Source organism: Peromyscus maniculatus, chromosome 10 (genome assembly GCF_049852395.1).
Source record: "Peromyscus maniculatus bairdii isolate BWxNUB_F1_BW_parent chromosome 10, HU_Pman_BW_mat_3.1, whole genome shotgun sequence".
NCBI lineage: Eukaryota > Metazoa > Chordata > Mammalia > Rodentia > Cricetidae > Peromyscus > Peromyscus maniculatus.
This window is the reverse complement of record NC_134861.1, coordinates 66,197,894-66,208,963: the sequence shown is the minus strand read 5'-3', so window position 1 is coordinate 66,208,963 and position 11,070 is coordinate 66,197,894. Positions and strand designations below refer to the sequence as shown.

At 37.2% G+C, this 11,070-nt stretch overlaps 1 protein-coding gene across 1 annotated transcript in view; it reads left to right on the top strand.

The window, feature by feature from the left end:
* The first annotated feature begins 2,006 nt into the window (after positions 1 to 2,006).
* Positions 2,007 to 11,070, top strand: part of Gabrg1 (gamma-aminobutyric acid type A receptor subunit gamma1) — a 74,700-nt gene continuing 65,636 nt past the window's right edge. Inside the window, exon 1 of the mRNA XM_006979670.4 lies at positions 2,007 to 2,512. Within this exon, the coding sequence (XP_006979732.2) occupies positions 2,223 to 2,512 (290 nt within the window). The 5' untranslated portion in view covers positions 2,007 to 2,222. The remainder of the gene's footprint in view (positions 2,513 to 11,070) is intronic.

Sequence of the window (11,070 nt, the reverse complement as noted above, 5' to 3'; positions counted from 1 at the left end):
CTAGCTATAGAGAGTGAAAATTTTTTTTAGAAGAATACCTCAGCACATATTGGGAAAATTATATTTGGAAAATATAGAAAACTCTCATTATTATAATCCTTTCCATTTTATGAGTGTAAGTAGGCACCTTGTGACTATCCAAGTCACCTTGTGACTTTTCCTTTTCATTAACTTCTTGTAACTGCTGTCAGTACTTTCCAGTAACATGAGAAGAATAAGAGCAAAACCTTTTTGAAGCCGGGCGGTGGTGGCGCACGCCTTTAATCCCAGCACTCGGGAGGCAGAGCCAGGCGGATCTCTGTGAGTTCGAGGCCAGCCTGGGCTACCAAGTGAGCTCCAGGAAAGGCGCAAAGCTACGCAGAGAAACCCTGTCTCGAAAAACCAAAAAAAAAAAAAAAAAAAAAACCTTTTTGAAAGCTATTGATGAGATTGTTCAAGATTACTGTTGTAGAATGTTAGTTAGACTGTATCATATTTCCATAAAAATGTGAAAAAAAATTCATATTAGGAAAGGCAAAGGGTAACCAGAAAGTATTTGAAATTCACTGGGTACTTCTGGTGAATTAATTCCTACCCCACTGGTTAATCAGATCTTTGAATTGGTGTGTGCACCCTGTGAAATAGTTAAATAATCCATGCAAAACGCATTGTTAACTGACACAGAAAAAATAAATAAAAACAGCTTAGATTTATATTGACCTCACGGGCTACCTAAATGCACTCATTTTAGAATCTATTATAATGTACTTAGGTTGCTATTTGAATTATTAGATATGAGCTGCTTTAATTAACATACTTTATGGAAGAGAAAAATGCTAAATAGTGTGGAGTAAGAGAATAGGAACAAGGAAGGTCAATTCGTATTCTCAGATGATGGGGAGTCAAAGAAAAGAAAAAAAAAACACTGCAATATCTGCTATTCTGGGCAACAAGAAAGAAAAGAAAGGAGGAAAGGAAAGGAGAAAGACAAAGAGGGAAAGTCTATCAGTCTGTAACCCCGATATGCTCATCTGGCTCCTTTAATGGATTTCAGTGGCTATTGTAGCAACAGTTCCCTTGCTGCCGTGCAAGCATAAACAGTTACTTCTGCTTTGAACTGTTTGCTTCTCAAGTAACTCCATGGTACATTTCATTCCATCTCTGAATTTGGGCAATTCCAGGTGGTGTGGAGTGATTAATGATGCAGCCTAGGACCCCATCCTTGGGTGACACCCCTGGGAAGCCGCGATTTAGCAAGGCGTAAAGGCAGAAGATGGCTGGGCACGGAGCCCTTTTCTCCATGGCCACGGTCTTTGCAGTACAGTTGTTCCAGCTGCCAAAGGCTTTCTGGTTGCCATGGAAACCCCTGGGCTCTGTGGAGAACTCAAAGCCGAGCCTCTGAAGTTAGGAATCAAACACACGAGCTCCACAAATGCAAATGAAATGCACTTGAGCCTGGGAAACACAACAAGATCACCCCTGTCGTAGGCTACGACGCCTTTGACTGCGGAAGCTCGTACAATCCATTTTGTGGGTCTCGTGTTTGTAAAATGAGAGAGTCCCTGCCTGGTATTCTTCATTACTGTCTGCTTCCAGTGATGGGAGAAGTACGTTGCAATTCGGCACACCAGAGAGCAGGCAGTAGCAGGGGGTGGGGACTGAAACGTGCTTAGAGGGAATGCACCCAGACGGCTGGCTCATTCATTCACTGGAGTTTTACATTTTCCATCTCTAGAGAGCTCATTTGTGCAGGGCATTGTGTCAGGTCCTACCTCTGAAAAGAGAAACAAGGCACTGTCCCGGAATCAAAATTAATTAACGGTAATTAATCAAAAACAGCAGGATTCTCGCAAGCCCGAAGAAAGTCTACGAGGCTCTGTCCACACGGGGACAGTTCCCTGGGCTCTCTCTTTAACGACAAATTTAAAAATAAATAAATAAATAATTCCTAGCTCAGGAGAGGAGAGAAGTAATGACCAGATATACTCCATATACGGGTGGGCAGCGGAGAAACATCCTTTCCCGTGGGACCCTGATTATCAAGGCCACGCCAATGTTTCTCAGGGGCTGGGAGGGAGAAGAGGTTTATTTTTCTTTTATTAAAAAAAAAAAAAAAAAGATAGAAAGCAAGAAAAGAAAAGGGAAAAAAAGGAGAGCCCTTTTCCCCACTGGGCTTGATTTCTAGTATGGGAAACCCCGCCTTTCTGGAGCACTGATTGGTCCAACTCTTCTTGAGATAATTTATGCCCGCGTCCACCCTGTCTGATTGGTTCCCCAGCTCAGTTCAGCTGGGAGTCGCATCCTACCTGGTTAGGAGGTGTACTGTCTTTCCACACTCGCTTGTACTCACTGGACTGCTGAGGCTTGAGGCAAACTCTGGGCTGAGGGACTCAGCTGAGCAGAGGAGAGACCATAAAAGCGACCTGATGGGTTCTCCTCGCAAAGCCTTCCTCTTCTCTCCGTCCCTCCTGTGGAGTCAAACTAGGGGAGTGAGGTTGATGTTCCTGTTACTAACCCTGCATTTGGGAAACTGGTGAGTAAATTCATGGACTTGAAACTATCTCCTTTATTTTATTTTATTTTATTTTTTTTCCCCAAAAATCATTCTAAGTAATTTGCCTTTCTCCCGGAAACGTGTAATGTTGGCCATCATTGTATTTTCTGATCTGTTTACTTGGAGACAGCGTGAAATTAGCCTGTTTCTGAAGCATGGAGCTTAGTTCACTTGTTTTTGAGTTCTATGGGATTATAAACAAATAGAGACTCCATCTCCCCAAAGGGAACTAGGAGTAGAAATGACTTGCGCACTGCATTTGGAAGTGAATGCTGCTGATTAACTTTCTGAGTGATTCTGCATTTTAAAGTTATTTCAGAAACTTCTGTTACATAGCATGATGTATGTGATGCTACTTGTATACAAGCCAATCTTGTGATTTTTTTCCTCTTCATTTTGGGGTAACTTTCTTGATTAAGTCAATCTTTCATATGCTATATGTGACCATGTATCTATCAGCTATGAAATACATATATGTATATGGATACATATATATGTGTCAGAAAAAGCTTTGTATTTTATTAGAATCAACTTTCAAAGTCCTCATTGTAATTGGTTGCCTATTAATTAAAATGCATAATCCTATGAATGTCTTAGCTGCATTTTTGTGTGATATGAACAAGTACAACTCTCCAGCCTGACAGGAACAAGACTGGACTGTAAACTATTTCAAAAACTTTGAAGTCATGCTGATAGTGAAAGAAAACGCTCACACTTGGACTCAGAGAAGACAGAGTGTGAAAGAAGTTGTTTAAGACATAGATACTTTAAAAGTTTTTTATATATTATACATGTATTGAATCACTTGTTTTATATATATATTTACATTCAAAGTTAAGGTATTTCATGCTTTAGAACTGCTTAGAACTGTGGTAAGGCCAAATTACTCTGAAGATAATTTTTGTATATAGATTTTTTTCTCATTACCAGTAGATAGAACATCTATGGATACTCAGAACGTAGCCACTGTATAATAGCATAATTAATATTGGCCTTTCTGAATTTAAATTTTGATATTTGGTATGTTTATATTTCATTTGGGTATTACAGTGTTATTTGTCTTTTTGCCTTAGGATTTTAAATGTTCTCTATGTACAGACAATGTAATGAATGATTTACTCTGTGTAATGCTCTGTAATGGTTTATGTCTTTGAATATATCACATTTTATAGAAGATATTTAATTAGAACAGGTACCTTTACACAATTGCAAAAGTAAAGTCAGATTGGCCCAGTGGTTTTCTGGAGTAACAACCTGCATGGTCTTTTTGTCTTTATAGCTGCACATTTCTATTTCAATCATGTAGGGATACTGTCTCACAAAGAGCATATTGTCTATCCTGATATATGTTTCATTTGGAATAGATTTACATTGTCTTCAGTGTAGCTGGCTACCAAGCTCTCATCAAGATGATAAGGGGTAAAGAGCTCTGCGGTGCAGTGGGCAGGACACTCACTGGGTGCATGCTCTTACCTGCCACAGCTCTTTAAACTCACCGGATACAGTAGTTTCATCTGCAAAATGAATTGTAGCAGTAGCCCTTTCTGACTGCTTCAACTGTTCAAATTCAATACATCTGAGATTTGAAATGAAATATGCAGTGGTTTATGGGTCTCTTCACAGGTCTGAGTAGTGAAAAGGAAAATTCTAATGTGACTATCATCTTCTCTTTTTTTTACTGTATGTAAAAAAGACTGAAAATAAGTTACAAGGTTCAAATTTAGAAATGATTTCTTTTATCTTTATTATATAGATAAACAGGATTTCTTTGTCAGATGAACAAATACATACTGAAACAAATCTAAATATTGCTACTGTACTATGATCTGAGTGCTTTGGTATGAGCTTTTATAATTTCATTTTATAAAGCAGGCAAATTTGTGATGAATTTTACATTCTTTCAGTATAGATTTGGAGAATATTGCCATCAATACTTATAAACTATGTATGGTCATAAATATTACTCTTTTTCCCCTTGTTCATTTGAGGTTTCTCTTCAGAACAAATCACTGACAATTCTGTCTGAAAGAATTTCAATGTCATACTAGTTTCTAAAATATACATTCAATGTCATCTATTTGGAGATTTACTAAGTTGGATTCTATTACTTTTTATATAAAATCAATGGGGAGATCTTGTTTCCTCATTAGTTTGCATGAAGAGCAAAGGGAGACAGTGTATTGACTTTCCACATTGCTGAATTATGAAAACGGATCCTCCTGTTATATCTAAAAGCTCTGGTCATGGATCCTGTGCTTCATTTTCCAGGAGAGTCTGTGGCATTCTGACAACTTGGTTTATATTTCATCAAATTGATTTCATTTTTTGTAATTTTAAAACAAATGAAAGTGTAATAAAGTTTAGAAAGAGATGAAAAAGTGTCTTGAGATTTTAGCTGTTCTAAAAAGTAACCCATAATAACCTTTGTCTGAGAAGTTACATGTTTATAAAGCCAAAGAAATATAACATATTTAAAATTTTTCCATCGATTAAAAGAAAATATGATTGTAACATTCAATTTTCCACATTAATCTATTCAAAAGCACTTACTTTTAAAATGCATTATTTCAGGTCATTTCATAAATAAGTTTTTGGGTGTTTTTTCTTGTGTTTATAGCTTTTATTTTTTTTTCTTGTAGTAAAAGCCAATGTAAATACTACATGATTACTTACTCAAAAGACCCAGAGGTAAAATGATTTTGAGATGATTATCATCATCATAATTGATGAATATCCTCAACAGAGAATCCTTTAGATTACCTAGACACAGGATACAGTCCAGTTACTTTCCATTCCATAGACTGAAATACTTGTTGACTGAGCAATAAAGGAAATGCTTCATACTGAATTCAAGTTTCATAGATATTTTGCATCTATACACATGTGATGAAATTTGTTTAGGAATGTAAGAATGAAAGTAGAGCCCCAAAGAAATAGAGGCAAAGTATGATAAAAAACCGAATAAGGACTGTTGGGGTCCTGGGAAAATGAAGGCCATAAGTGGCAAGCGACTTTCTAGATGAGAGAGAATGAGTGGGAACAAGTTAAATGAAAGATTTCAGGTGAACAATTTTACTTGGGAGGCATCAGATGAGAATTCTGGTCTTCATCATCCAATTGCAATTTTACTTTCAACTGTGTGACTTTATCCTGAGTGATTTCAGGAAAATTTTTGGAGCACGGAGAATTTATTTCCCCAAGTTACTTCAAGAACATTAAAACTATTTGGGAAGAGGACCTATCATATTATAATTTGAGAAGAGGGACATAGTAAGAAACATTCTATAGACTCATCATAATTCTAATATTGTTTATCTTGGTTAAAGTGGTTGGAAATACAGTAGAACTGAATATTGAATCATTAGATATTATTAAGCATCAATTAAGTTTTGATGAGATCATCCATTTACTTATTCAAGCATATTTATTGAGTATCAATTGGGTATAAACAGTTAAATATGGCAGGTTTACTCTAGCAAATAAGGTAAACACAAACTTTATGCAAATGGAGGATGTTTCTTTGCTTGGTTCTATATGTGGGGAATTAAAGAAAAATATCTTTCTTATAGTTCTTCACTTAAGGATTAGACTTTGTAAAATTTCCCCCACTTATGTTGGGTTATTAAAGGGATTTTATTATTTAAGTCTTGTTGAGGCAAGTATATTGTTGAGATTTCATGGGTGCTACTTCTCTGTCATGTCTCTGTCATATCTAAAAGACACTGTCTGACACAAGGTGTCATGATCCTTTGGCATGTACAATCTTTCCACCTCCTCCTCTTCAGTTTTCTCTTAGCCTTAAGTGTATGGTGGCATTGTGGGTGAGTTAATTGGGGATGAGTACTCCATGGTCTCTGCATTTGGACCAGTTGTCGATCTCTGCAATTATCTGTATTTGTTGGAAAAACAAGCTTTTTGATGAGAGGTTAGAGCTACTCATGTCTCTGAGTATAAGAACAAGTGTTGAGAATACAGTTAACAATTACATTGGTTTAAGGAAAAGGTGGTAGGAAATGCTCCTCTAGGGTTTATGATGTCTCTAGTCATGGGTAGTTGGCTAGGTTGCAGAATCAGTCATTACTTCCCTCCTATTGAGTAGGCCTTAAGTATCATTAGACAGCTGTTGGCTACCCTCCAATTAAATATTTCATTATTATACTATTGGTGTTTTTTCATCAGTTGGTAATTGTTGTGGTTAGCTGGCTTTATGATGGGTAGGAATCACAATTGTTTTTCTCTCTTGGCAGGTCAACAGCATTTTCTGATAATACAGGAGCTAGTACTCAGAGAAGCTTTCAGAACACTCTCAGCTTGGTTGCTCCAAGTCCTATGATTGAACTGTGTATTCTCTTGAGCAATAGGGTCTTACCTTTGAATTCTGGGAGGCAGCCAAGAGCAATGGTAATACCCTTTATTGTTCTGAGAGTCTATTTGACCCACTTGACCAACAACAGGCAGTATCTCATGACTGATATTGAGGGTTTTGTTAGATAGTCTGTGGCTACTGGGGTGAACATTATAACCCCATAATAAGAAGCATTATAACTCCATAATGTTTGTCTTTCTGGGTCTGGTTTACTTCACTCAGGATAATTTTTCTTGTTCCATCCATCTGCCTACAAGTTTCATGATACTATATATATTTTAACAACCAACTAATATTCCATTGTATAAATGTACCACAGTTTTGTTATCTATGCTTCAGTTGAGGGACATCTAGTGTAGCTAGAGTTTTCCTGCCTAGCCCACAGTCAGGACAAATCTCTCTCACCCGCCAGTCCCACAGTCACTCAGACCCAACCATGTAAACACAGAGACTTATATTGCTTACAAACTGTATGGCTGTGGCAGGCTTCTTGCTAACTGTTCTTATATCTTAAATTAACTCATTTCTATAAATCTATACTTTGCCACGTGGCTTATGGCTTACCGGCATCTTCATATGTGTTTGTCATGGTGGCGGCTGGCAGTGTCTCTGACTCAGCCTTCCAATTCCCAGAATTCTTCTCCTCCTTGTCCCGCCTATACTGCCTGACTACTGGCCAATCAGTGTTTTATTTACTAACCAATCAGAGCAACACATTTGCCATACAGAACATCCCACAGCAATCTAGGTTGTTTCCAGGTACTGTTTTTTTACAAATAAAACTGCTATGAACATGTTTGAGCAAGTGTCCTTGTGGTAGGACAGAGAATTCTTTGGAAATAGCTGGAACTTGAGATATATTGATTCCCAATTTTCTGAGAAACTGCCATATTGATTTCCAAAGTACCTGTATTAGTTTGCACTTCTACCAGCAATGGAGGAATGTTCCCCCCTTGCTCCACTTCCTCACCAGCATGAGCTATCATGTATGGTTTCGATCTTAGCCATTCTGAAAGGTGTAAGATGGAATCTCAGAGTAGTTTTGATTTGCATTTCTCTGATTGCTAAGGATGTTGAGCATTTCTTTAAGTGTTTCTCAGTCATTTGAGATTCCTCCATTGAGAATCTTCTGTTTAGATTTGTACCACATTTTCAATTGGACTATTTGGTTTGCTGTGTCTAGTTTCTTGAGTTCTTTATATATTTTGGATATTAACCCCTCTGTCAGATATGGAATTACGAATTTTTCCCCCAGTCTGTAGGCTGCTGTTTTGTCCCATTGATGAGGTCCTTCGCATTACAGAAGATTTTCAGTTTCATGAGGTCTTATTTATTAATTGTTGATCTTAGTGTCATGTTATTGGTAGTCTGTTCAGGAAGTAAGTCAGTGAAAATTAGTTTTCTCCAGGAAAAATTTCCATTAGCTTATCTAATCTGACTGCTCATCCACTGTACATAAGAGCAATACTAAATAAATTCAATGAGATATGCATATATGTTGGAAGGTTTATGACCTCTCTAATTATGAAAAGCCTAGCTATATACTTATGATAAAAAAATAAAACATGAAAGAGACCAAACTTTGGATACTGCTATTTGCCTCATTTTTAAAAAGGAAATAGAAAGACACAGATACTTTTAGAACATATAAAGGGTTGTCTTTCTCTTAAGTGCTGAATTCAAGAAACCCAGTGTGTTCTCTGACCGAACCTGCATTCTTTTTTGTTTGTTTGTTTGTTTTTGTTTGTTTGTTTTTAGAGACAGGGTTTCTCTGTGTAGCTTTGGTACCTGTCCTGGATCTCACTCTGTAGACCAGGCTGGCCTCGAACTCATAGAGCTCCACCTGGCTCTGCCTTCTGAGTACTGGGGTTAAAGGCATGCACCAGCACCACCAGGCATAGAACCTACATTGTTAATACCAAACATTTTTTTTTTTTATCACAGATGCATTTTAAGTCAAATCAATGGGTGTGGTTCTGGATGGAAGGGAGCTGGAGAGGGAAGGAAGAAACAATGGGAGTGTGATGTAATGGAGAAGAGGAGAGAATGGGAGAGAAGTAGGAAAGGCAGAAAAGAAGAGAGAGGAATGGAAACTTATGGCAGTGTAGTTGTGGGTTCATTGATGCAGGCACAGTAAGTAGAAAATCTTGTGTGTACCTATCACATAGTTCACTGACTGTCTTATGCAGTGCTAGATTCATTGTTTAGGGAAAACACTCGACAATCTGGAGTATTCAATCATTAAAAATTGACCACAGAGAAAAGATTAAAAGCAAGAACTTACAGTTTAGGTAGAATTTGTTTTAAGGAATGGTTACTTATTTTTCAAGGTTCTATAGAAAAATCAAGGTGAAACTTATTATGCATGGGTATACCACACACTACGACCAATAATGAAAGTCACAGGAAGCCACAGTTTCTCTACAAAGAGATAAAGGATGGCTCATCACCAGACCTATTCAAGCAGAAGCTTGTTAGAGTGTTCCTGTACTCAGTGGGAGGCTGATGAGATTTATGGGTTTTATCTATTTTTAAGCAGTATCTAATTTTCTCAGTACTAAAATAGTTTGGCCAATTGAATTCTAATGCTTTAACAAATAGCCTTAGCTATTAATCCAGTCAATGAATACTTCTTACCCATTATTCATCCAACAACTATTTACTCAGTACTCACCATGTGTTAACCAGCATTTTGGAACCTGGTGCTAATGTGGTAAGCAAGAAAAACCTTTGGCCTCTTGTGTTAGTAAGGCATAAAAAGGACACAGATATGGTACTTATGCTGGATACACAGAGATATGATGTAGTATTACTATGGAGCCCGAGTTCTCTTGCTCTGTATATTGGAGGCTTGTTAATATAAACAAGCAAATGCAATAACATTCTGTAAATTGTCTCCCATATGCTCAATGAGGTGAAGTGTTAATGGTAAATACTCTGCCATCAATGCAAATCTAAGCAAAGACAATATTCTATGAGCTGTGAATTCAGCCTTGAGTATAGAATGATAGCTTGTGTGTGGGGTGTGATATTAGAACATTTGGTAGCTTGGGGAAACTCTATTTTGATCATCTTGTGTAGCACTAAGTAGCAGCAGCATTTCTGTAAAGATTCCTTAATTTCCTATCACAATGAAGTTCTGAATGATAGGAACCATTTTCTGTCAGAGACAATGTAGTATGCGATTTGACATTTCTCTTTATGTTTTAACAGATGAATAGCAATATTGAGAGACTGTACCAAGCCACAGGGACATGAAAACACACTTGAGATCCTGGACTCTAACTTGTAACCGTTTGGGTAGCTTAGAAAAATCAATGCTTAAAATAAGTTACGTTTAATATTTACATTTTACTATTGGTGTGATCAAGTTTTGGAAATAGCTTTAGACCTGTTAGAATGAAGGTTTCTGGCCACTAATCCATCACTGTGTGGACTTCTGAGCTGATCTCTTCTGTTTGTGTAATATGTGAATTGTTTAAAGCATGGATGCGTCTGCTCCTTAGTCATCCTAGATGCATGTACTCACCAGAACACTCATCTAAGACGTAATTCAGGGTCTTCAACAAAGAGTACATTTTTCACAAAGAAGCCATGTTGACTAGATTGAATGTGATCTCACTGAGACAACTGCCTTCTATAAGGTAGGTTGTTATTTGTGCAAGTGATTTATGAACAAATGCTCATTTCCAGGATTTGCTTAGGAGTAATTCCTTTCTAACAGCCCCATATAGTCACAATTAGCATTGAGGAGAAAGAATGATTGCTTGTTGCTGTTACACTCATTTGTATCCCTTGCCTTCAGAAGGGAGTGTTCCAAGAGGAGCTTATGCTAATGAATATTGTACTCGTATTTTAGAACCCAGGACAAGAAACCCAGGACATGGTATGGGCCTCTTATTTGGATGTACTCATGCTCCATTCTTTCACTTTTAAGATATTTCAAAGTGTTCTATAATTGAATAAAAATCAACATGATGCCTTTACTTTACACATTTCTTGCAGACTTAAAGCATTTATCTGATGCATAAGGCATCAAAGATTTAGAAAATGTCAATTTCTCAAAGGATTGTGTCACATAACAATCTAATTTATGTCCTGTCAGGCTCCATGGATATAAAGTGAAATGGTGATTTGGCTGTTCATTTTAATATAATTTATTCACAGTGGC